This window comes from Stegostoma tigrinum, chromosome 26, assembly GCF_030684315.1.
Source record: "Stegostoma tigrinum isolate sSteTig4 chromosome 26, sSteTig4.hap1, whole genome shotgun sequence".
NCBI lineage: Eukaryota > Metazoa > Chordata > Chondrichthyes > Orectolobiformes > Stegostomatidae > Stegostoma > Stegostoma tigrinum.
The window spans coordinates 11,572,895-11,597,626 of NC_081379.1; the positions used below are offsets into that span (position 1 = coordinate 11,572,895).

At 43.4% G+C, this 24,732-nt stretch overlaps 2 protein-coding genes across 6 annotated transcripts in view; both read left to right on the forward strand.

The window, feature by feature from the left end:
• The window catches only part of sgsm1a (small G protein signaling modulator 1a), a 112,973-nt gene extending 108,395 nt beyond the window's left edge, over positions 1 to 4,578 (forward strand). The window contains exons 23-25 of the mRNA XM_048556176.2: positions 1,208 to 1,304; positions 3,304 to 3,471; positions 4,464 to 4,578. Of these exons, the coding sequence (XP_048412133.2) occupies positions 1,208 to 1,304; positions 3,304 to 3,471; positions 4,464 to 4,552 (354 nt within the window). The 3' untranslated portion in view covers positions 4,553 to 4,578. The remainder of the gene's footprint in view (positions 1 to 1,207; positions 1,305 to 3,303; positions 3,472 to 4,463) is intronic.
• Positions 4,579 to 4,971: 393 nt separating this feature from the next.
• The window catches only part of LOC125464295 (ubiquitin carboxyl-terminal hydrolase 30-like), a 59,095-nt gene continuing 39,334 nt past the window's right edge, over positions 4,972 to 24,732 (forward strand). For 3 of the 5 annotated variants that reach the window (XR_009447255.1, XM_059654948.1, XM_059654949.1), the window contains exons 1-2: positions 19,842 to 20,018; positions 21,362 to 21,471. Coding sequence is in view for 4 of the 5 variants with exons in the window: in XM_059654948.1 (XP_059510931.1) it covers positions 19,939 to 20,018; positions 21,362 to 21,471 (190 nt within the window). In the remaining variant the exon portion in view is untranslated. Of the gene's footprint in view, positions 5,033 to 19,841; positions 20,065 to 21,361; positions 21,472 to 24,732 lie in introns of those variants that run through there. The other 2 variants (XM_059654951.1, XM_059654950.1) reach the window with 2 other exon arrangements.

The following is a 24,732-nucleotide window of genomic DNA, read 5'->3' on the forward strand; positions in this document are numbered from 1 at the left end:
GGTTGTGTATTGGTCATTCAGCCAGCTTTTAACTCCAGATATTTGGATATTGGTTGTAAGTAATTACTAACCCCAGCCCCATCTTTGAATCGTGTCAAGTATTTGGGTGTATATTGTAACTTGCATTAAACTGAAGGAAAGAGAACTCAAATAGGAATAATTATCTGGCACAAAGTTTGGGTTGCAAGAGAAAGGGGAATTAAGTTGATGGCAAGGAATGAGTTTGAGAAACTGGGTCTTATTCGGTATTTGAATGAAGTCGCACTCATGCAGAAGGAATTTTGGTATGGTCAGCGATGAAGAAGAATGGGAGAGAGTTTACGGTATCGTTGCAGGGAGAGTGCTGGTAGTGATGCTGCTGGAATTTCATTTTCCACTGACTCTGGTTAATGCTCTGGGGATGTGTGTTCAAACCCGAGCAGGGCAGCTACCGGTATTTAAATTTAACAAAATCTGAAATTGAAAGCTAGTAAACTCTCATCAATCTGACATTGTGAAATAAATCTGGTTTACTAGTGTCTTGTCAGACGAAAAACTTTGATTAGTTTGGCCAACCTGTGTGCCCAGACCCAGAATAATGTGGCTGATGTTTAACTGCCCTCTGAAATAGCCTCGTAAGGTACTCAGCCAATAGGTGGTCCAGGATGGGAAACATGATGGCCTTACCAGAAACAGCCAATAAGGAATTTTTTAAAAGGCTGGTAAAAACAGAGAGAAATCAAGAAGCAAGTTTGTAATGCAGAGTGAGAGGCAGGACCGGGGGTGGTGGGTCATGTGGGGGTGTTGAGGGGAGTCACTTGTATGAGAACATAACTGTAGAATCCCTACAGTGTGGAAACAGGCTCTTCGGTCCATCAAGTCCACACCAACCCTCACAGCATCCCACTCCCCTAGAACTCGCCTAATCCACACATCCCTGAACACTACGGGCAATTTAGCATGGCTAATCCACCTAGCTTGCACGTCATTGGGCTGTGGGAGGAAACCCATGCAGACAGGGAGAATGTGCAAACTCCACACAGACAGTCGCCTGTAGGTGGAATCGAACCCGGGTTCCTAGCGCTGTGAGGCTGCAGTGCTAACCACTGAGCCACCATGCTGCCCCTAACTGCCTTTTAGCTGAGTACCTTACTTGAGAGGATGACCTGCTCCCTGTAGGAAGGCCGATAGTCCGTAATGTGCTCTGTGTTTCCATGTCTGTTTCCAGATCTTGGACTCAGAACTGTTTGAGCTAATGCACCAGAATGGGGACTATACCCACTTTTACTTCTGTTATCGCTGGTTCCTGCTCGACTTCAAGCGAGGTAAGTGCTTCTACTCAGCTGTCGTCTTCCCATCTTGTTTTCTGCCATAATCCTCTTGAGACCACTTTCCACCTTGACTCAGTGTTGAAGAAAAGGTGGAGATTCCCTGTACTGCAGAACAGCAAATGTCACAGTTGCTTCTTAGGGCAACACCAAGAGACAGTGTGGCAACGGAAGGGTGAGCTCCTTGTCCAAAGGGAAGATATTTGTTCATGCGGCATTGTGTTAACTTCAACAGCAACTTCTATTTAGGTAGCGCCTTTTACGTAATGAAATATCCCGAGCTGCTTCAGAGGAGCAAAACGTGGCATGGAGCCACAAAAGGAAATGTTAAATCGGATGACCAGAAGTTTGGTCAAAGAGATGTTTGAAGGAATATCTCAAAGGAGGACAAAGAGGTATAAAGGTAGAGGGTTCAGGGAAGGAGGACCAGAGCTTTAGGGCTGGAGCAGTGAAGACCCTGCCCATAATGGTGGTGTGACCAAAATCAGGGATGCAGGCCAGAACTGAAGGAGCCCAGAGAATTTGGGGGACAGTGTTGTTTGTGGGTCGGTGAACATTGCAGAGATGTAACAAGGCAAGACCATGGAAGGATTTGGAAAGAAGGATATAAAAATTGATGTGTCGTTTAACTGGGTGCTGTTGTAGGTCAGCGTGTACAGGGTCCAACTGCTGGCAAGCTGCCTTCGGGCACCTGGAGCAGGGATGGTCTAGGTGATGTCCCAAATGATTGGCATTTAGCACATAGGAATCTTATGCTTCATATTGGTCTGTCCACTGCTGCCAAATGGCATATCACAAATGCTGGCCCCTTTAAGAATGAACCAGGACATGCTCCAGGAATAATAGAGAGTGGCTGATGGAACATATATTTAATGATTGGGTCTTCCCCTCCTGCATCCTGCTGCAGTAAATGAATGATTCACAGTGTAACATGAGTTCTGAAGAAGGGCCACCAAACCTGAAATATTTAACTCTGTTTTTTCCTTCATAGATGCTGCCAGACCTGCTGAGCTTTTACAACAACTTCTGTTTTTGTTCCTGATTTACAGCATCTGCAGTTCTTTCACTTGTTGTGAATGTAACACTAGGGGACTGGCCTTTGTGACTGAGGACCCACCTCTAGCAAGAGGTCATTCCTTCAAATGCACTTCTGCTGAACCAGGAAGATTCCACCCAATCTAAGCACCTAATTGTCATGTCCTTCACTGCGGCTTGGCAACCACCCCGCCATCACACCATCTTTTCAAAACTGAATCAAACCTCCACAGTGCATTTCAAGAGTCAGGCCTGCCTCCTGCTAAACTTCCACTCATTGCAGAGGTGTCCGGTTCAGAGCAATGTAACATTAAACTATTAGCGTTAAACATGCAGTATTCGTGCCTTGATCTCTGGGCCAGACAGTGTGGGTTCAAATCCCATCTTCCATAGAGGTTAGTCACGACTTATCAGAACAGATTAACTAAAAAAAAATGCACAATGATGACAGCTGGAAATGAGAATGTGTGCACATGTAAATGTATCATTGAGACAGATCAGCTTGATTTGACAGTGCGCGTGGTGGTATCAATTCTTTTAATGGTCAAGCACAATTAATTACTCAACAATGAGGCTGCAATAAAACAGACTTTGCTCCCAATTATTTGATGAACAGATGCTGATCTGTTCAAACTCTCTGTTCCTTTGTTATATTTTATTCCTGTCGTGTTATTACAGTTTTTTACACCGTACATTGAACACAGTATTGGCTACGCTGAGCCAATCACTGGCCCATTTACCCCATATATTTCTCCCTGGTTTTAAGTTCACATTGGTTTAGTCTGAAGAATGGTTGTATGTTTGAAAGACATCCCACACTCCTGGATCTAAGCTCCAGTGTTTGCAGGGGCAAAACAGTCACAATTACTCCTTTCTGCAATAATTACACAGCCTCCTTCCCAAACCAGGGGCCTTTTTCTGCTTTGAGTTTCTGCAACCTGTGCCCTCCTTTTCTCTGCAGAGTTGGTCTACGGTGATGTGTTTTCAGTCTGGGAGACCATTTGGGCAGCAAAGTACACTTCATCCTCTCACTTTGTCCTCTTCATTGCATTGGCATTGGTGGAGCTTTACAGAGAAATCATCCTGGAAAATAACATGGATTTCACAGACATCATCAAGTTCTTCAATGGTAAGTGAGGCCCTGTGTAGGTTAAGAGCTCGATTTGTCTGGAAACAGCTGGGCGGTGGTTTACGGGTTGGTCCCTTGTAGCTGTGGTAGTGAGTGGAAGCTGCTCATCAAGCTATCTAATCTTCACCCACTGGAACAGAGAAAGGTAACTCACACTCACTCACTGTTACACACATACACTCGCACAGACATGTGGCATGCGCATACTGACACACACACTCTGTCACACCGATACACACAGCCACAGATGCACAGTGACACAGACAGACGCGCACATACTGACGCAGGGACGCAGGCACACTGACACTGTCGCTCACACTTACACACAGTGACCTATGCACTCACCTGAAATGAGGCACGCACACATACTTTCTCACAAGAACACCACACACAAACGCAGATACACATATGCAGAGACACATATGCACATTCTACACACGCACAGAAACAGGAAGTCAAGTTATGGGTAAGGGTATAGGCCATTCAGTCCCTGTGCTGTTTTGTCACTCAGTGCCATGGTTGATCTGTTTCTGTCCTCCTTTGTTGTATAACCCTTATTACACACATACCAAATTTACTCATCCCTGCTTCTCCACATAATGGGATGAAGGCAGGTGAAAGACCTGTGTTGTTAGAGTGGTAAACCCATCCTGTTTATCCAAGTGGGGATCAAACTTGGACTCCTGAAGTGAAATAAACTTAACTCAAAGGTATTGAGAGATACAGTGCCCACCCCTATACAACCAGCAGTCTGCTCCAGATGGACAGAAGGTAGAAATATAGAAGATAAGAACGGGAGTAAGCTTGATCCATCCAGCGTGCTCTGCTATTCCGCGTTATTACAGCTGATCCTCTGTCGGGAAATAGTTCTGCTCTCTCTCCCTGTAACTCTTCACCCTAAATAGTGCGTGAAAATCTTTCTGTTTCACCCTGAGGTGGACTGCTCGACCTCTGAACCCTGCCAATGACCACCTTGCTGTTTCTCCTTGTAGAAATGGCCGAGCATCACGATGTGAAGCAGGTGCTGAAGCTGGCACGTGACCTTGTTTACAAAGTGCAGACGCTGATCGAAAATAAATGAAGCTGGGGAGGGGGAGGTGAAGGAGGAAAAGCGAACAACCCAGGCGGCGCGTCGGCTGAGGATTGCGCATGGAATCTGGGCCACTCCAGCTCTTCAGTCCTTACGTTGTCATTTTATAGTGTTACCTTTTGTTCTAGGACATCTGGTTTCCAGCCGCTGTGCGTTCTGTGACAGTCAGAGATGTTGCTCCCTTTTCACGCACGGCTGCGGCTTAAAAATCCTTGAATTCCTGTCGCTGCAGAAGCCCTCAATTGCTGGTTCTGTGGGCCTTTTGTTTTGCCATGTGTTATGTTTGTGTGTATTCAGTGCATCAATGTGTGTACGGTGCCGGGGAGCAGCCTTTTAAAATTGAGGAATTCCGCTGGTAAGGAACAATGTCTGGGCGGCTCTTCAACCAGAGGTCGCTCAAAACCAACAGTGTATTGGGAAATGCTTCAGGAAATACCTCCGAGTGAGGGGATTCGGGCCGGTAATGTGAAGGTAGGTTGATTGAGGCAGCAATCTTTCAAACCTTGAAACACAACCGAGAACAAAGCGGGTGCTGGGAATCTGAAACAGAAACAGAAATTGCCGATGAAGCCCAGCAGCGCTGGTAGCATTTGTGGAGAGTCACTGTTTCAAGTCCAGTAACATTTTTTCAGAACTGGTCACTGGATCTGAAATGTTGACTCTTGGTTCTCTCTCCGCAGATGTTGTGCACAGATGTCTCTAGCAATTTCCGGTTTTGTTTCAGATCTGCAGCTCTTTGTTTTATAAAAGTATTGAAAATCATAGGAGGGGGAAAGATGAACAGTCATTCATAACCTAATTGAGTTGTGACTCTCTTTTGCTCTCCAATGGGAATGAGGGCTCTACATCATGTACTGTATGTGGATATGTTGGGCAAGTAATGGCTGGAGCGTTGGGGGACGGTGGGGTGGGACGACCAGGTATATGATGAAACCTTCAGGAGTATTTAATCACAGTTGTCAGCCTTGTGCCTGCTGGCCTTGCTATGCATCGTTGTAATTGCTGCCCCAATCCTGTTTCTTGCAAGTGATTCTAGCGTTTACCATCAACCCCTGTTCTTGTAGAACTTTGCAGCCATTCCTGCCTCCAACCAACGCAGTCAGACAGAAACACCACAGCATGCCAGAGAAACTCAGCAGGTCTGGCAATGTCAGTGGAAAGAGAACTGAGAGTTAACATTTCAAGTCCCACGTGACTCCAGGTTGGAATCCACAAGTCATTACGCAGGCTCCTTTAGCTTGGTAAAAACCGAAGGGACTGCAGATGCTGTAAATCAGGAACAAAAGAAGTTGCTGGAAAAGCTCAGCAGGTCTGGCAGCATCTGTGAAGAAAATAATCAGTGTTAATGTTTCAGGTCCGGTGACCCTTCCTCAGAACAGTCACTGGAAGGTGTTCTGAACCCAGATGCTGCCAGACCTCCTGAGCTTTTCCAGCAAGTTCTGATTTTGTTCCTTTGGTTAGGTTGGCTTGGATTCAGATTATATTTTCAACCAGGTCTTGGTGGTTAGCACAGACACAGAAGAACTTGCCTGTTCTCCTTCAGATTAACGATCTTTCACGTTGCCCTGAGAGGGCAGTCGGTGCCTCAGTGTGACAGCTTGGCTCAATGAGGTATCTCCAACAATGCACAATAACCTCTGAGTCAGAAGCTTGTCAGTTCCATTGCAATGGTTTGAGCTGTCGTTGCAGGGAGGGGCTGATCGAGTGCTGCATTGTTGGAGATAACCATCATTAAGCCAAGCTGTCACACTGAGGCACCGACTGCCCTCTCAGGACAATGTGAAAGATCGTAAATCTGAAGGAGAACAGGCAAGTTCTTCAGTGTCTGTGCCTCACCCACACCATGAGAAAGGTTGCTGTCTTGTTGCCATTTGTTGGACTATTGTCAATTTGGCCACAAAAGTGCGACCAAGCTTTGATGTAACTCATTGGCTGTAAGGTGTCCGGATATGGAAGAAGGCAATGTATAAAAGCAAATTATTACATTTGTTTGTAACTTGTATTCATGGGATACTACTAACAGCTCTGGCACTCTCTCTTCTGGCTCCCTTTAGGGTCTTCATCTTCTTTAGTCCCAAGCAGAAAGACCCTGTTCTCTCCTTCTCACAGTCAATGCCAAACCGGTGTATGGAATGGACTTTTTCAGCAGATGCAGTGATGCTGAGCCAATTTAATTTCCTTTTCGAAAAGGAACAAACGGGCTGGGAAGTGCACATGAGGTGGTACGTCAAACAATAAAAAAGTAAGAGCAGGATTAGACTATTTGGCCCTTCGAACCTGTTCCAATCAAAATGATCATGGCTTATTATCAGACTCAGTACCCCATTCCCATTTTCTCCCCATACCCATTGATCCCGTTAGCAGTAAGAGCTGTATCCTCCTCCTTTTTTGAAAACATTCAGTGTTTTGGCTTCACTTGCTTTCTTTGGCTGAGAATTTCACAAGATTGCCACTCTCTGGAATTTGGAATAGCTCCCAGCAATTGCCAGGGGAAAGGCTGGGAGATGGGAGGAGTAGTCCCCTGTGATTCTAATACAATTCCCAGGAGAAAGTTTGGTTTGATGCCTCGGGAATGCTGCTGATTTTTGCTGGTGAATATGAAGTGACAGTATGGTGCTTGATAAAGGAATTTAACAATTGAAGTTAGAGGGAACTGGATATACATCAGACTTGAAGACAATTAGAAGATCTGAGGAACAAAAACAGAAATTGCTGGAAAAGCTCAGCAGGCCTGGCAGCATTTGTGAAGATCAAGGGTTAATGTTTTGGCTGTGGTGACCCTTCCTCAAAATTCAGTTCTGAGCACGGGTCACCGGACCCAAAACATTAACTCTGATTTTTTTCGTCACAGATGCTGCCAGACTTGCTGAGCTTTTCCAGCAACTTCTGCTTTTGTTCCCGATTTACAGCATCTGCAGTTCTTTCAGTTTTTAATTAGAAGATCTCAGTTCAGGTCTAGTGTGCAGAAAGTATTTTGATATAAGGTGCCTGTTCAATGAATTTGGGTTTTGACTAATTTGTCATTTTGGTAATATGGAATTAATGCATTTTATTGAAACTCTTCATCTTGCACTCGTCAGGATAATTCACAACACCCATGCAAGAGAAAAGTCAACGTTTACAGTGCTATTATACCACCCTCAATCTTTACAGACAGAAAGAATATGAACACACACTGTGCTTGTTTCAACTCATCAAAATATGAGGCAGCCATTCACTTATTCATTTCTCAGGGCAGTGTCTTGACCAATCAAAACGTGCCTGGTTGAAATTTTAAGACAAATCCTTGCAGTTAACTGTCCCAATTAATGATGATTGGTAGAGGCATTGTTATTGAGAATGTCAATCAAAATGTACTTGCCAACCAATCAGCACTCTCCTCTCATACAATATGGGTGTTGGTTTCTGCTTGACTTGATATTCTTGCAAATTGTCTTGATGAACACAAGGCAAAAATCTTTAGCAAAATGTGACTGCCCTCGACAACACTCAAGATTTTGATTAATTCTGGCTTGAAGTTTATTAAGGCACTGAAGCTAATAGCTCATGTGGAGACATCGCTTTGATTTTTCCACTTACTGGCACCAGTAACTTTTCTGTATACACAGAATCCAAGAATCAGTCAATATTTCTGTGAACTGGCAGCAGATCCACTGTCAACTCAAAAACAGTCTCAAGGATCAATGGCTAGAATCAAGATTTAACATCTGTCATTAAGTCATTCCAATAATTCATTACTTGGAAATGGAGCCAGTATATTCCTGATCACTGGATTTGTCTTTGATTCTGCTGTTTGCACTCTCTGCCATCAGCCAGGTATCCAAGTGAGCCATTGATATGTAGGGATTGATCCCATATGATCACAGAAAAATGGTTGAGAAGACATAATCAAGCCTGTACTGTAGGATTAGTACATGCCACCACGCCTCTTGTTCACCAGTTCCCACTCCTATCCAATCCTCTCCTGTCTCTGAGGGAAAAAAAAACTCTAGAGAAACTTTAGGATATTCAACACTTGCTAAATAACTGGGCAGCCCATCAGATTAGATTAGATTAGATTCCCTACAGTGTGGAAACAGACCCTTCGGCCCAACAAGTCCACACTGCCCCTTGGAGCATCCCACCCAGACACATCCCCCTATAACCCACACGCCCCTGAACACTATGGGCAATTTAGCATGGCCAATCCACCTAGCCTGCACATCTTTGGACTGTGGAAGGAAACTCATGCAGACACAGGGAGAACATGTAAACTCCGCACAGACAGTTACCTGAGGCTGGAATCGAACCCGGGTCTCTGGAGCTGTGAGGCTGCAGTGCTAACCAGAAAGGGCCAAGATTTCATTAACGTCATCTCTTGTCCTAAACAGAGTCTTTTGAGTTCTGAAGAAGTCATGCTGGACTAGAAACGTTACCTCGGTGTCTCTGAACACAGATTTGGCCAGGCCTGCTGAGTTTGTCTGGCAGTTTGTGTGTTCATTTCATGTCTCTTGATGTATTTAGCACTTTACTGAAACAGATGCGCTCTGCCTCAAAACCAGGGTTTCGTACAAGTCAGTGGGAATGTTTAATCTGTTCACAGCTACTTTGAGGACATCCCTAAATAGTTCCCAGTGCCCTCCTGGTTGTCTCCTGCTGCACCTGAGTTAAGCAGCTCCTTTGCGAGTCTGGTGTCAGAGCGACATGACGTATGGGGTTTATCTGGTTTTGAGTGATTAGCCCCTCAATGCTTGTGCCTACCTTAACTGTTGATGGTAATACAGTGAGAATAGACATTCTTCAGTCATTGTGTGATGACCTTACAATCTCCTTTACACCATATGTCATTTTTTTCTTCCATGAAATCGACCAAAACTTCAGATATTAGGGAAGAAATTTTAACCCAGCACAACCATCAGGAAACTGATGCGATGAGGTGCCAAGCTGGTTTAACCCCTCCCCCTCCCTCCCTTCTGCCAGACTTTACTCTCCAATGAGTTGAAAGAAAAGTAGCAATCGGTGGGTGTATAAAATGTAGTGTTTCCAGATCAGTTTGTCCTTTCCTTTTATAAACTAGACATAACTCCTTGCACAGTGGTCAGACATCACTGTTTCATTCAAAATCCAAAGTTTACAATTTACGCAGGCACAAGAATTTTCCACCCATCTCACCACCTTTTGTTGTTCTCATGAGGATCTGACCATCCCCACTCCTCCCAAATAAAAAAAATCCCTGTTATTGCTTTTCTCATTCCTTCATAGCCTTGAAAATTTAGTTACAGGATTTCCACCAGCACAAGATCCTAAACAATTGCAGCGATTGCTATGCAATAAACACCAAAAGCATCACCTCATGCCTTCCTGCAGAGGTTAATTTCATATCCATTGCTTGTGTTTATTGTATTTATGGTGAGTTGGACCTGCAAAGGGGAACAGGTCAACATTCCTAGGATCTGTGTCTATATCGGAAAATAAGGGAGATATCCCTGGTGATCTAGCTGATAATTACCCCTCAGTCAATATCAGTACAAGACAGATTTCTGACACGACCGCCTTCTGCAACTAAATTCCACAAATAACAAAGAGATAATGGGAACTGCTGATGCTGGAGAATCTGAGATAACAAAGTGTGGAGCTGTATGAACACAGCAGACCAAGCAGCATCTTAGGAGCACAAAAGCTGACGTTTCGGGCCTAGACCCTTCATCAGAAAAGGGGGATGGGGAGAGGGTTCTGAAATAAATAGGGAGAGAGAGGGAGGCAGATCAAAGATGGATAGAGGAGAAGATAGGTGGAGAGGAGATATCCAAAGGTTGCAGGAACAGCAACTCATATTCCGCTAGGGAACCCTGCAGCCCAATGGTATCAATGTGGACTTCACCAGCTTCAAAATCTCCCCTTCCCCCACCGCATCCCAAAACCAGCCCAGCTCGTCCCCTCCCCCCACTGCATCCTAAAACCAGCCCAGTTCATCCCCACCTCCCTAACCTGTTCTTCCTCTCACCTATCCCCTCCTCCCACCCCAAGCTGCACCTCCAATTCCTACCTACTAACCTCATCCCACCTCCTTGACCTGTCCATCTTCCCTGGACTGACCTATCCCCTTCCTACCTCCCCACCTATACTCTCTCCACCTATCTTCTTTTCTCTCCATCTTCGGTCCGCCTCCCCCTCTCTCCCTATTTATTCCAGTTCCCTCACCCCATCCCCCTCTCTGATGAAGGGTCTAGGCCCGAAACGTCAGCTTTTGTGCTCCTGAGATGCTGCTGGGCCTGCTGTGTTCATCCAGCCTCACACTTTATTATCCACAAATAACAAATCGGTTGCTGTGTTTTCTACATTACACCAGTGAGCACGTTTCAAAAGTACTTCATTGTCTGTACAGGCCTTGGGTTGTGCTGAGGTTAGGCAAGGTACTCTGTGAATTCAGGATTTCCAGCATTGATTTTTAATGGAGGTTTATAACAGAAGCATAGGCCATTTGGCCCTTTGAGCCTGCTCCTCCATTCAGTATGATCATGGCTGATCATCCAACTCAAGTTTGTTCCCATGTTCTCTTTTGATCTCATTAACTCTAAGAACTATATCTAACTACTGCTTGAAAACATGCAGTGTTTTGGCCTCAATCGCTTTCTGTGGCAGAGAATGCCACAGACTCTCCACTCCCTGGATGAAAGTATTTCTGCTCATCTCCAGGCCAAGTATATTTAGACTGTGGCCCTTGATTCTGGGCTCCATGGTCATTGGAAACATCCTTCCCATGTTTATCCTGGCCTGTTCCGTTCGAATTCTACAGTTTTCTAAGAAATCTCCCCTCATTCTCCCTAAATCCGATATAAAGATGAAATGTACAGTGGTGGAGTTTTTCCTAATCAACATGCTCAGCTATTACACAGCTCTGGAGGAGGTGAAACTTGAGCCTAGGTCTCCTGGCTCAGTGGTAGGAACGCCAACGTGGTCTTGTTGGAATGTCCTAATGTTTGGTTCCTGTTCTTGCTCTTAGTTCTATGATTTTGCTGCTTTCTAAAGTTTGAGTTTCCTTGATCTATCCATACTCGTTTCATTCCTATCCTGACTTTCCATTCCGAATCCGTCATTCCCCACACCCCGTTAGTAGTTAACAGTTATGACATATAAGTTCAGACTTCCACATATACATCTTCCTTTCAGTCAAACCTGAAGGAGAAGCCCATATTTCATCCAAAGTCAATATCAGCAAAGCCTGACTTAATTTTGAAAATTAGTTGCAGGTTTTCCACCAGCACAAGAGCCTCGTATTTAAATATGTCCATGTCAAAAGGCTTTGTATTTGTAAAAGCCTGCATTGATCACCTAATCTGAATAGATACAGTGGTGGAGGTTTTCCACTGGAAGTGAGTTGTGGTTGCTCTGTTGTTCCTCTTTCTGTTTTTCCCCTCTCAGCACATCAATTTAAATAATATATTCACAGCCCAAAGCCTATGTCCTTGAGCCACTGTTGTCTCATGCACCTCCAAAAGCTTTTAGTCTTCTGCAAATTCATACTTAGAGCTAAAATTGTTTCTCATGGGCAGTCAGGACAGGGAAGACAAGAGCTTGGATTCTAACTGTTCCAGCCTGATGCCAGCTGAGCTGAAGGTTTGAGACGTTACGTTTTGGGTGCACCCCGTTTGACCGCATTTTTGTAGGCGTCCGTTCAATCCTTGCAGGCGAGACTGGCTGTTGGGTGGAAATGGAGCAAGGTCTTCTGTGTTTGGTGTTGGTTCTGATTTAGCTGAACGGCATTTCCCACCCGTTCTGCCTGTTAGTCCAGTCCGGAGTTGAGCAAATACTAAAAGTACTTTTTGGGACAGGCATTGAAAATGATGTGCCAAAGGCCTTAAAGTTGTGCGAACCAATGTATTATCATGGAATTTAAAATGTTTAGTTGTGTGTTAACCTTGTTTTTCCCCCTAAATATAATCTGTTTTGTGATTTCTGTGCTCTGGTGGCTTCAGTGCCACTCCCATAGGACAAGGTTTGGAGCCTGTTCATTGTTTCATTTCTTGACATAACAGGTGAAATGTGAGAAAAACCAAAATATTAGCTGAGTTTGTAAAAATCAAAGCAAAGCAAATGAACCCATTGCCAGTCAGTTTAAGAACACTTGAATGTAACAGAAATAGGTGTGGTGGCCATTTAACAAAAGAAAACTTCTAACAAATGTGCACCTGAAAGCCCTTTATATAGTTTGGAATACCCCAAATCCTGTTTCTTGACCATTTTGTTTTGGTAGGTGATATTTGATGTATGTTATTTCTCTACAGCTTCTCTATAAAATAGCTCTTTCTCCACCTTCTCATATCTTCTCTCTGACAACAGCAAAGCCTCACTTACATAATGTTTAAAATGGTGATCGTTATGATTTTTAAAATATTTTTCAGTGTACACTGAGATTAATGTATTTGGCCTTCAACTGCACTCCTGAAACTCTGTGTTGTCATCTGTTTGGGGGAGAAAAGCCATGAAAATTCCACAAATATTGATAATGGTGAATGCATAGCCATGTGTGTTCCTGTGAATTCCGAATCTGCTAATTAATGCTAACAATAATTTAGTGTAAATCACTCAGTATGCACTTGGATTCCCCTGTTGTTTCTCTGCTCTAGCCTTGTCTTTCCAGGAAATTTCAATTCCTCTGTGTGTCACAATTCCTTGGAAACTGAGAGTACATTCAATAGCAAAGTGTGTATGTTTTGCAGACAGTGAGTATGAGCACAAGCCTCTGGCACATCAAACCACCCCCAACCTAGAGTCTTGAACAATTTCTCATTCTTGCAAGCTAGGAAAAAGTCCAAGCCTGCTTCATCTTTAGCACAATACAGGAAAATGGAGAAGGCCTGACTGTAGTGCCCAAAACGAGTAATTTTAAATGGTGTTGGAAGCATAAGACGGTGATGTTTCCTGAAGATTGAGAGGTATCCACAGTTCTGTTGGCAGACAGCTCGTGGGGAACTCCCAGTGTGCAAAAGAGACAATTCCTAGTTGCCTCCTTGGCGAAGCTTGTATGAAGTATGGTAGCAATGAAATAACCCAACATCACCCAGCGCATTTGTGTGCATGCACGCACACGTACGCACAGCAAGATGTGTACCAGGGCTCCTTCAGCATACAGAAGTGATGGCTCCTATAGCCCAAGTGCCCGTGTGTCTGACTTGCAATACCCAAAGCATTTGTACATTTTGAAAGTGTCTCTGTGCCACTGCCTGATGTAAATTGTTGTTCTGTAAATGGAAATTATTTGCTTTTAAATGTTGTAAACACTGTCTATTGTAAATGTTTAAACACAGAAAAGGTATCTATATGCAGATCAATATATATTATAATATATAGTTGAAGTGAATTGTGCATTTGCTGAAGAGACAAAAATTAGCCACTTAGTGCTTCTCATATGGGCCACAATTACCTACTGTGTCCCATTCTCTTGATATTGTGTTCTGTTGATGTTTTGATTAGTTTCTGTTTAATTGGATCACCTTATGTCAGCAATGAGCTCCACGCCTCCCTTTACATTTTAAAAGGGATTCCCTCAACTTTTCCACCTCTCTGAGGATGACCTCATTCTGTGTCACTCAGTCTACAAAGGGATGTATCTTCTCCTGCTCCAGGGTAAGCAACTTATCCAAGTCTCAGTGTATGCTTGCTGTGTCCGCACTGGCACTGCAACTTCTTAACCATTCCACGGTCAACCTGTATCACCATTCAGAGCTCTGTCCAGTTTAACTTTAATAATCAAGTTAATGTGTTCTCATTAAGTGTGGATTTTGCAGTTACTGGCAATGTGAAATACATTCAGGAGATATTAAGTCTCGACAGGAGCCCATTGCTGATATAGTGAGGATTCTAAGGCAAAGCGACAAGGAATTGAATTTTCAAGAGCCAGTGATGGCTAGTGTTTGTATTTGAAAGCTGTTCCACCTCTGCAGCAGACTAGCCCATTATGAGCTAGACTGTTTCAACTATAGTGTTACCATTTAAAAAGCTGCCAAATTATTATACTGCCATCAGTTCTTAAAGAAAAATGGTATCTTTTATAGAACAGTCTATGAAATAGGTAAATTTCAACAGCAAAACTAAAATAAACAAAATTCAATTTCAAACCTTATCATTTTTATCACAGGGGCATGCAATGTGGTGCAGTTATATTTGACACAAGTTGTATATATTCATTGGCATCAAATGTCCTGTGCAAGTGAAGGGACCATGTCCAGGCATTGTGCCTTTTTGGGAATGACACCAAAGTGCTGGAGACAATGGTTCCATGATGCATTCTCCATGACACTGCCCCAACCAAAGTTTTCTCACCAAGTAATCCAAGTCCTTGTCATATGCAGTATAAATTGTTGTTCCCTTTGAATTTTGGCATTCTTGCTTCTGTTCTGTAGAGTGCAACATAAGAATCTTTGGCAGCATGTCTCTTTCTCTCCAGCAATAAAATAAATGATTTGTCCCTCTGTATGCAAGATGCTGAATCCTTTGTCGTTTTGTTCCTTTGCAGTGTCTGCACTGTGATGTGGTTTGCTAACACTGCCCCATACTTACAGTATTTGCAGTTCTGATATTTGTGAAGTACTAGACTGCATTTCATCGCCTCTAAGACTAACATGACCTCAGATGCTCAGTTCAGTGTATGAAGTGTACTGTAATTTAACATACAGTAGTTAGGTGCAGTGGATTCCCAACATGATGTTATTGCTTTATAGACATAAATATTTCCACAGTTTACAATTTGTTCTTATTCTAAAACCATACTCAAACATTCTATAAATTTATTCCAATATGTAGTCACGTTTCTTCCTCTTCCTCCTTCTGTAGTATGGAATGTCTAAGGTATACTCCCTTCAGTGTCTTGGAAATGTCCTGTCCCCACAAATGGTTATGATATGCCTCCATCACATTCTTTTATCTTTACATACAATCAATTTAATAGGCTGAAGTTTCCTTACTTGGCAGTCCATCACATGCACCTATCACCGTCTGCATAAAGTATTTGAATCTGAACAATCTCTTTACTTTTTCCCTTTCAAATTTAAGATCAAACCCTCTTATTGTAAAATCTGTAATGATAGTAAGCATTTCTGAGCTTGTGTTGTCCTACATTCTTTAGAATCTTGAGTACTGATGCCCTTCAGGGAAGAAAGTCTACCATCCTTACCTGGTCTGGCCTATTTGTGACCTCCAGAACCACAGCAATATGGTTGACTCTTAACTAACTTCTGGGCAATTAGGCATAGGCAATAAATGCTGCCTAGATAATGACACCCACATCCCGTGAATGAATAAAAACAAACTTCAAAAAGACCATCCATGAGCTTTCTTTCTAACAGTCTAAGTATTCCAGATTGTGCAACCTCTCCTCATAATTCAGTTGCCGTATCTGGCTAGCTGTTTAGTTGCTGTTTGCCTCACTTTCTCCAGTCCCTCAAAGTCTTTTCAAGAACCAGATTTCAGTTAGGGTAACACACCAGCCCATTTTCTCCTGTTAATTGTCCCTATTATCAGCTTTTCTCCCTCCCTGACTAATCATTAGCCATCTCTCTGGTTGCCTCACTGTCTTTCTCCCTCCCAGCCACTGTCTCCACCTATCCTCTGACTCCTTTACCTTCCTCCACCAACCTGCTCACCCCTGTCTTCAGCACTTGTTGGCTTTTCCTAGCTACTGCTAGTTCTGATGAAGGGTCATTGGACCCAAAACATTTACTCTGCTTTCTCTACACACATAATGCAAAACCTGCTGGATTTCTCCAGCCATTTCTGATTGCGGTTGTCGGGTTAGGACCAGCAGTCAGTGAACGGCTCAGTCATGTCCTGAAATTTGTTAATATTCTAAAGAAATGTGTGCAAGGTTTTATTGAGACCCTTTACAGATGGTGCCCTGTGTCCCTGTGGCTTCAGCTGAGAAAACATCAATACACTATATCCCCATTTCGCTTCATATAGCATAGTACTGCCTGGCTAATATTAGACTTCCCCAATCTGAAGTTTAATTAAAAATAATGCACAAGCAGGCACCCTGATTTTGGAAGAAAAGCTTCCTTATGGGCTAATTGAGCTTAGGCTATGCTAATTTGTGGAGTGTCTTAAAAGCAGTGAAATGCAGTCTTGGGAACCTGTGCCATTTTGTGGTGAACTTACCCTGATGTGATGTCATGGTTCGTCTCTCTCTCTCTCTCTCGTCTCTTTCTCTCTCTGTCTTGAGGCTCTCGCTGAAGCACTGTATCAACATGTGGTAACTTTATAATGTAGTAAATTATATATTTTATCATTGAATTTCTTTTCTAAAAATTGGCAGTTAATAGTAAAATAAAACGATTAAAAATTATGTATATAATTCTATGGTGAGTGTATTTTAAATATGAGACATATCTATAAATAAATATATATAAATGTTCCCAGTAATCTGGATGTGTGTTTGTGGATTTTGTATGGTCCGAACTGGATTCATGAGGTGGGAGGGATGTCACTTAAGTTTTTGTGAGCTTTCTGAGGGCTACATACACACGCTTGCACACACACACATACACACTGGGGTAACTGGATATTCTTTGAAAATTTTTGGTATTTCATTTCAACCTCTCCCTGTTCTTTAACTGGCACTTTCCCAAATTTGGATTAAGATTTGAGACCAATCTGGCAGGTGGCTACATCAAGATCAGTAACCCCCACTGAGAGCCAGATTATGGGATATACAGCGCAGAAACAGGTCATCCAGCCCAACCAGTTCATTGCTGGTCTTTATGCTCTATTCACGCCTTCTCCCATCTTTCGTCTGGAGCTACCATTGTAAGCCTTTATTCCTTACCTCCTTGAATGCTTGTCCGTACTAAAATGTAATTTTACCGTTCAACCATTCCCAGTGGGTAGTGATTTCCACTTTCACAGCAGTATCTCGGTAATGAAATGCCTCCTCAATTTTCTCCTGGATTTCTTGGACCATCATGTATTGATGGCCTAATTGTGCACAAGTATTATCTCAGTGGAATACCATTTTATTCACATGCAGCGTTATTGTAATATGTGTGGAATATGTTTCATTTTGCTGGGTCAATTCTCAACATTTTTGGTGGAATGTCACCTTTTCCAATGGATTAGTAATCGCACCCCTCCACACACGTTCTTTTTAATGCTCTACAATAGTCACAGTGTGAAAGCGCTGTGTTCTGGTTTGCTGCTTTAGTTTGTTTTCAGTTTACAGACATATCAAATATACAGAAGCATTTATTTAATGCACTGGATGGTGCCTTTGCCTCTTGCATCAGAAGCTCCCACTCCAAGTCTGCATGGCCAGTTGCAGTCAAACAGGTGATGTATCAACCTGCAAATCCATACAACATATGCTGTTGGCGTTCTGTAAGAGCCAGGGAGATTATTGCTCACCACATGACAGAAAGGAATTGGTGCCTCTCCCATTCATAGCTCCGGGATGCAACGTACGGATAAGTATGTACGTGATCACAGCAACTTGAACTCCCTGGATGAAAGGTAAAACAACACCAGCATCAGATTGAGTATGGATTTTCACCGATATTGTTTTTGTGTTATGATAGGGATGAAATCAATTAGTCACTGAAATCAGTACAGAATAAATGTTGGTTCATAAAAATATTTGATAGACACAATCACTGGTAAAGTTAACAAATCACTTCCCGATACCTTTAATCACAAGAGTTAAATCGGTTCTAACGTCAATATAATGTCAGCAAAAAACAGGACAGAGATGAAGGGTAAAGTCACCCATGTTTACCTGGACCATAGGGCTGCTCCCTCATTAGAGCCAGAGACAGCTGGTGGTAATTTAACCCTTGGGTGAGGGGAGAAGTTGAGCTCTTCATGGTAACCTTAGCTCATACAGGAACTGAACCTATGCCATTCGCATCACTAACTAGCTGTCCAGCCAACTGAGCTAACTCACCTTCCCAAAGGAGATAGTCAGATGGGGACTGACATGGTGAATCTTTGTGTTGCTCTTAGTGCACTCCATTTGCATTCCCTTTGAGTGGCAGCTTTCATCTGTAACACTCTCCCCGTCCGCACTTCTCAGATTACAACTGACCACTTGTAGTGCTTGTCTATTATGGGCAATGGTGGATTTTGCTGCCTGAATGCCTTATTCCCAGTTAAATCTGTCGTGGGAAGGCCCCTGGATGGCCTGTCTGTCCATTGCCAAATGAAGCCCTTCATTGGGCCAATGAATGGCATTTGAAGATGCCCCCACCTCTGCCAATGAGTCCAGCAGCTGATTGAGGTCAGGGTTGGGTTATGCCATGGTGGGAGTACCGAAAACAAACTTTGTCAGGGGCTTTTGCCAGCTCCTGGGCATGCTCTAAGGTCAAAATGACTCTGAGCTTGATCAAAGGTCTCAGTGTTTTTGTGGGGTGGGTGGGTGGTGCAGGGTAGCACATTGAGAGCCATCCCTTGTTTCAGTATCATTCTTGCATTTAGATGAGTTCATGGTTCTTCTCATCTCATGTTGAATAAAAAGGAAGAATCTTCTTGGAGGTTTGTAAATAGCTTCTGCTAATGGATTGCTGCAACTTGTGTCCTCTATCAAAGCAGTCTACTGGCCATTTCTAATAACAAATCCACATTGACAGAACAAAAATTGTCTGGATCAATTTGCTGTTCCATGGTCGAGTAGTATGTATGTAAAGGGTGTGACTTTTAATACTTCACACTTTAGAATTTCATTTTAAAATAGTGAAGTTGGGGTTTATGGTGGGGGGTGGGGGTGAAGTTGGGGTTTATGGTGGGGGGTGGGAATGAAGTTGGGGTTTATGGTGGGGGATGGGGTGGGAGTGAAAGTAGGGGATGGGGATGAAGGTGTGGGATGGGGTGAAGGTGGAGGCTGGGGTGGGGGTGAAGTTGGGGTTTAGGGTGGGGGTGGAGGTGTGGGATGGGGGTGAGGTGAAGGTGGATGATAGGTGGGGGGGTGGGGTGAAGGTAGGGGATGGGGTGAAGTTGGGGTTTATGGTAGGAGGGTGGGTGTGAAGTTAGGGGATGGGGGTGAAGGTGCGGGATGGGGTGCCAGTCCCCATGGAGGGGGTGAGGAGGGGGTTGTATTCAGTCAGAGCCCACTCTCTCCTATCACTGTCACTCCTGTGGGGGGTGGGCGGTCTCCGTGTGAGTTCCAGCTGCTCATTGACTGCAGCGGAGAGGCAGTGACAGCGCCACCCAGCGTACGGGAGGACCAAGCACACCCTCCGCCCTGATTCCTCCCAGGAGAGGCGGAGGGGGTCAGGATTGTCTGCTGGACCGCTCTCAACCGGTACGTACGTCCCGATTCCCGTCCGGGTGGGAGCCCGGAAGATTGTTCGCTGCGAGTTTTGGTTCCGGATCCGTGTGAAAGGGCCGCCGTCACTGTCTCAGAGCGGAGCGTGGGGATGCGGAATGGGCCTGGGGCCCGCTCGGAGGCTGGTGACAGACTGGTCCGGGAGTTCCTGCAGAGCGGAGCCACCGTGAGGTGAGGTCTGGGTGGCTGGCAGTGACCGGCCTCTCTCCCTGCCCAGGTATGGATAGCCCCTTAACCCCTGGGGCCTGGGAGACTATCCCCCACCATTAACCAACCCTCAATAAGGCTCCATGGTGGCTATTCTTTACAGACCCGGGTGGGGAGAGGACCCGCGACCTATTCGACTGCTGGGGGCATCATGTTTGGTTGATTCTCTTCAGGATGTGGGCTGAGGCGGGGTAAGGGTGGATGTGGAATCCTCTTGCTTATCCTCTTTTATATTTTCCTAACCGATTTGTTTGGAGATGTTATTGAAGAGTCTGCTGGTCCAGCGGCAGAGTCACTACCGCTGCACCACAAGAGCTTTCAAACGGAACCTCCAGAGGGAACTGAGGTCAGTTGTCACAGCCCATCCACTGTCACAGCTGAGATCACCTTACTCAGAGGATTGGGGTTGTGATGGAACCAGTTGTAGTTGTACGGTTCTTTCAAGAGAGCCAACAATGAATGGGCTGAAAACCCTTCTGAAAAATACAAGGTATTGCGCTCAGCACTGAAGAGGACTTTTTATGCCTGATGGGATGCCCAAGTTCGTGGAAGTACTAGTATTTTGTGTCGATCACTGGGTAGCAGGGCTATCTGCCCAAATGCTTCCTGACAATCAACAAGTACCTCCTTGTTTATAGGAAGGGCAGTTGGGAAGGTAATGTCATTCAAACTGAAAATCTGTAGAATACAGAATATTTGCAGAACACACTTGTCTTGTTCAATTCATCAAACAGCATCGCTGAGGGGGAAAAAAATCAGATCATTATCCATTTGCTGTTTGTTAGAACTTGCTGTGTGTAAATTGGCTGCTGGAACTACACTTTACCAAACAGTTAATTGGCATTAAGGAGCACTGAGATCTCCTGAGGCTTTAAAGTGTGCTGTATCGATGTTGTCTCATGAACCAGCATGTGAAATAGACTTCAGAAATAACAGTGAGGTGAAGATTTGGGAATTTATGACATAATTGAGTGCTATAAAGAGGTAAATGTTACCATGCCTTTGGATGAGTGAATTAAGGTGGATAGAATAGGACTTCCATCTGCAATAATTTTGAAAATTCTTCAATTATCCAGGTAATTCTCTGACAACTAATTCTGAATGCTTTTTGCTATTGAAAGCAATATTATACAATTATTGTTTTCGGTGTATTTCCAAATAAAGATAATGTGGGGCTTGGAGGGGAAAATAGACGAAAATGGTCCCACACAACTCCTGCCCTCATCCTAGTGGATAGGCAGGTCACAGGAGATGCTGCTGAAAAATTTTGGCTGCAAGAAAATAAAAATGTGTTTATTATTTTACAGAACCAGAATGATGAAGAACTGGGGTGTTATCGGAGGAATAGCTGCAGCCTTGGCAGCAAGTATCTATGTGTTGTGGGGACCACTTACTGAGAGGAAGAAGCGCAGAAAAGGTAGTGTATACAAGAAATGTGCGAATCAGTAATTGCAAAGTTCTTTCTTTTCCCTGTATTTTATATTCCTTGTTCTGAGTGTATTTATGCAGCATGTGCCCTTCTCTGCCAATGTTTATTCTCAAACATTCATGCCTCTTTCCATTATGTAGAATACATAATTACATCTTTTAAACTGTTGCAGCGCTTTTTCTCAGCGTCTTACTGATAAGTTGATGTGGCAGCATGTCTCTTTTCTGGTGTGAAATCAAACTGTAAGCTACTACAAGTACAGGCTGTACCCACACTCTCTCACCACCTTGATATAGTTTTAAAAATCAATACAAGTGATGCGCAAGCACGTAAGATGTTGCTGAGAAATAAATGAATTAACTTCAGCTGAAATGATTTGTGATTTTATAATCTGTGACATTTGACGGTTTACTTTTCCTAAACTGGTTTTCTTAGAATACAGTGTACTCCAAGGAAGTGTTTTTCTTTTGTTTCAAAATCAGAATCTTTTTAAATTAAATAATTATGACTAAGATTAGTGTTGTTTTGATTAATCAACTTTAAGTGTTGATAACACTGGTTATTGCAAAATGAGCCTAGAATTTTTCATCTGCGAATGAGAACTGTTCTCCATGGTTAAATTGTATGAAGTAGCAGTAAAAATAAATCCTCTGACGTCTTTCGCCTGTTCCACCGCTCAGTAACATCGTATCTGTACCGCTGCATCAATTCCACTTGGCTTTCTATCCCTCGATTCCAATAGTGCTTAAAAATCCATCGATCTCAGACTTAAGTATACTCAACGGAGCTAGAGAATGCCAAAGATTCAATATGGCCCGAACTAACAAATTTCTTCTCATTCCAATTCGAAATGGTCGCCACCTTATTTTTAATTTGTGACTCCTAGTTGCCCAAGCCAGCACAAACAGCCTCTCAGTATTTATCCTGTCAGGCCATCTCAGAGTGCTAGACATCACAATGAGTCCTCCCTTCATTCTTCCAAACTCTTGAGTTTGTCAGCCGATTTCGTTAATGCCGTCTGTCCTTGAAACCAAGATTAAGTCTCTTGAACCTTTGTTACGTCCTCTTTAAGGCAAGTATTTTCCTTTATAAGGAGAACTAGACCGTTCATAACACTGTACATATGGGTTTTTCAAAACCCTATCTAACCATAGTAAGACTTTCTTACTGTTAAACCTCAATTCCTTTTTTATAAAGGCCCACATGCTGTTTGCCCTTGTAATTACTTCCTGTACCTGTACTTTTTATTTTATGTACTAGAACACCTAAATCTCTGCGTACCAAAATTTAGTTTCAACGAAAAAATCTGCATTTCTTTTCTTTCTCCCACAGTAAATAATTTCGCATTCATAGAGCCATACAGCATGGAAACAGACCCTTCGATCAAACCAGTTCAGGCTGTGCATAATCCCAAACTGAACTTGCCCCACCTGCCTGTTCCTGGCCCATACCCCTCCAAACCTTTCCAATTCATGTACTTATCCACATGTAATGGTACCCACATTCACCGCTTTCTCAGAAATTTCATTCCACGTGCAAACCACCGTCTTTGTAAATTATTTGCTCCCCCTGTATTTTTGAAATCTCTCTCCTCTCACCTCAAAAATGTACCCCCTAGTCATGAACTCTCCCATCCTAAGGAAAAGACAGCTACCATTAACCCTATCTATACCCATCATTATTATACAAACTTCTATCAGGTCGCCTCGCGACCTCCTAAGCTCCAGTGAAAAAAGTCCCAGCCTTTCCTCTTAACTCAAAACTTTCATACCTGGCAACATCCTGGTAAATTTGAACCCTGTCCAGCTTAATAATATCTTTCCTTTCACTGGGCAACCACAACTGGACACAGTATTCCAGGAGAGCCCTCACAAAACCTCAACATCCTTTTAAACTCCATCTGGCATCACCTTACCAAGCAATTAACTGCTCTATATATATATATATTGTGCTGTCTTGTACTTTACTCTGTCACCTAGCTTTGTAACACTAACAACATTGGATACCTATACTTGCTCCTTCATCTAAATCATTGAGACAGATTTGTAAGTAGCGAAGGCTCCAGCACTTCACTAATTACACACACCATCTCAAAAGTAATCAATTTATTCCTGATTTCTGATATTTAACCTCTAGCCCTGCCCATATATTATCTCCAGTTTCATAAGCCTTAATCTTCATCGACAGTGTCTTATCAAATGCCTTCTGAAACTTCAACTATACAACAACACAGGGTGGTGGGCTGTGGGGGGAGCTCTTGTTGTTCAATGGTAGTGTCCCTACCTTTGAGCCAGGATGCCCAGCTTCAGGTCTCATTTGCTCCAGAGGTGTGCCATAACATCCTTGAACAGCTGGATTCGAAATATCTGCAGCATCACGGGTTTCCGCTTATCTACCCTGCTAGTTACAATCTCAAACAAGCACCCCTGGTAGGTGTGTCCGTCATGATACTCCTTTCACAAAGTTGTGCTGATACTGTGTAAACATTTTGTGATTTTTTTTCAAAGTGCCCTTGTTAGCATTTCCTCAACTTCCAGTGAAAGGCAGACTGCCCTGTTTCTTCTCCCTTTCCTTCTTTCTTATACTTGCCACGTTTCAATCAACAAGGAGCGCTCTAGAATCCAGGGATTTCTGGAAGATCAAAATCATAACCATTTTTCCTCTAATTTAATGGGATCTTGTGGTGCAGGGCGTAGTGTCCCTTCCTCTAAGCCAGAAACTCTGGGTTCAAAGGGAAGATGGTAGAAGTGTGGTATTGTCACTGGACTCTGATTTCAGAATCCCAGACTAATGTTCTAAGAATATGGGTTCAAATCCCACTCTGACAGCTATTGAATTCAAATTCCTTCAAATATCTAGAATTAAAACACAAAACTAACGATTATATAATCACTGTCAATTGTTGTAAAAACGCAACAGGTTCACTAACTTCCTTTAGGAAAATAAATCTGCCGTCTTTACCTGGTCCGGTCTTTGTGTGACTTCAGACTGACGACATGGTTGATTCATAACTGTCCCCTGGACAGTTGGAATGTTGACCCAGCTGCAAGTGTCCACACCCCAGGAATGAATATTTAAAAAAAGAACAGTCCCACTGCAGGTCTTGATAATTGGAGGAGGTGCAGCATTGCCACAAAGACTCATTATCGACTTGTAAACCCTTCCAATATATGCCAAGTAGTAACAGTACAGGTATTTCTGCTCAGTCACAAAATAGAAAGAAACTAGAGCCTTCTCTTGGCCGTTACT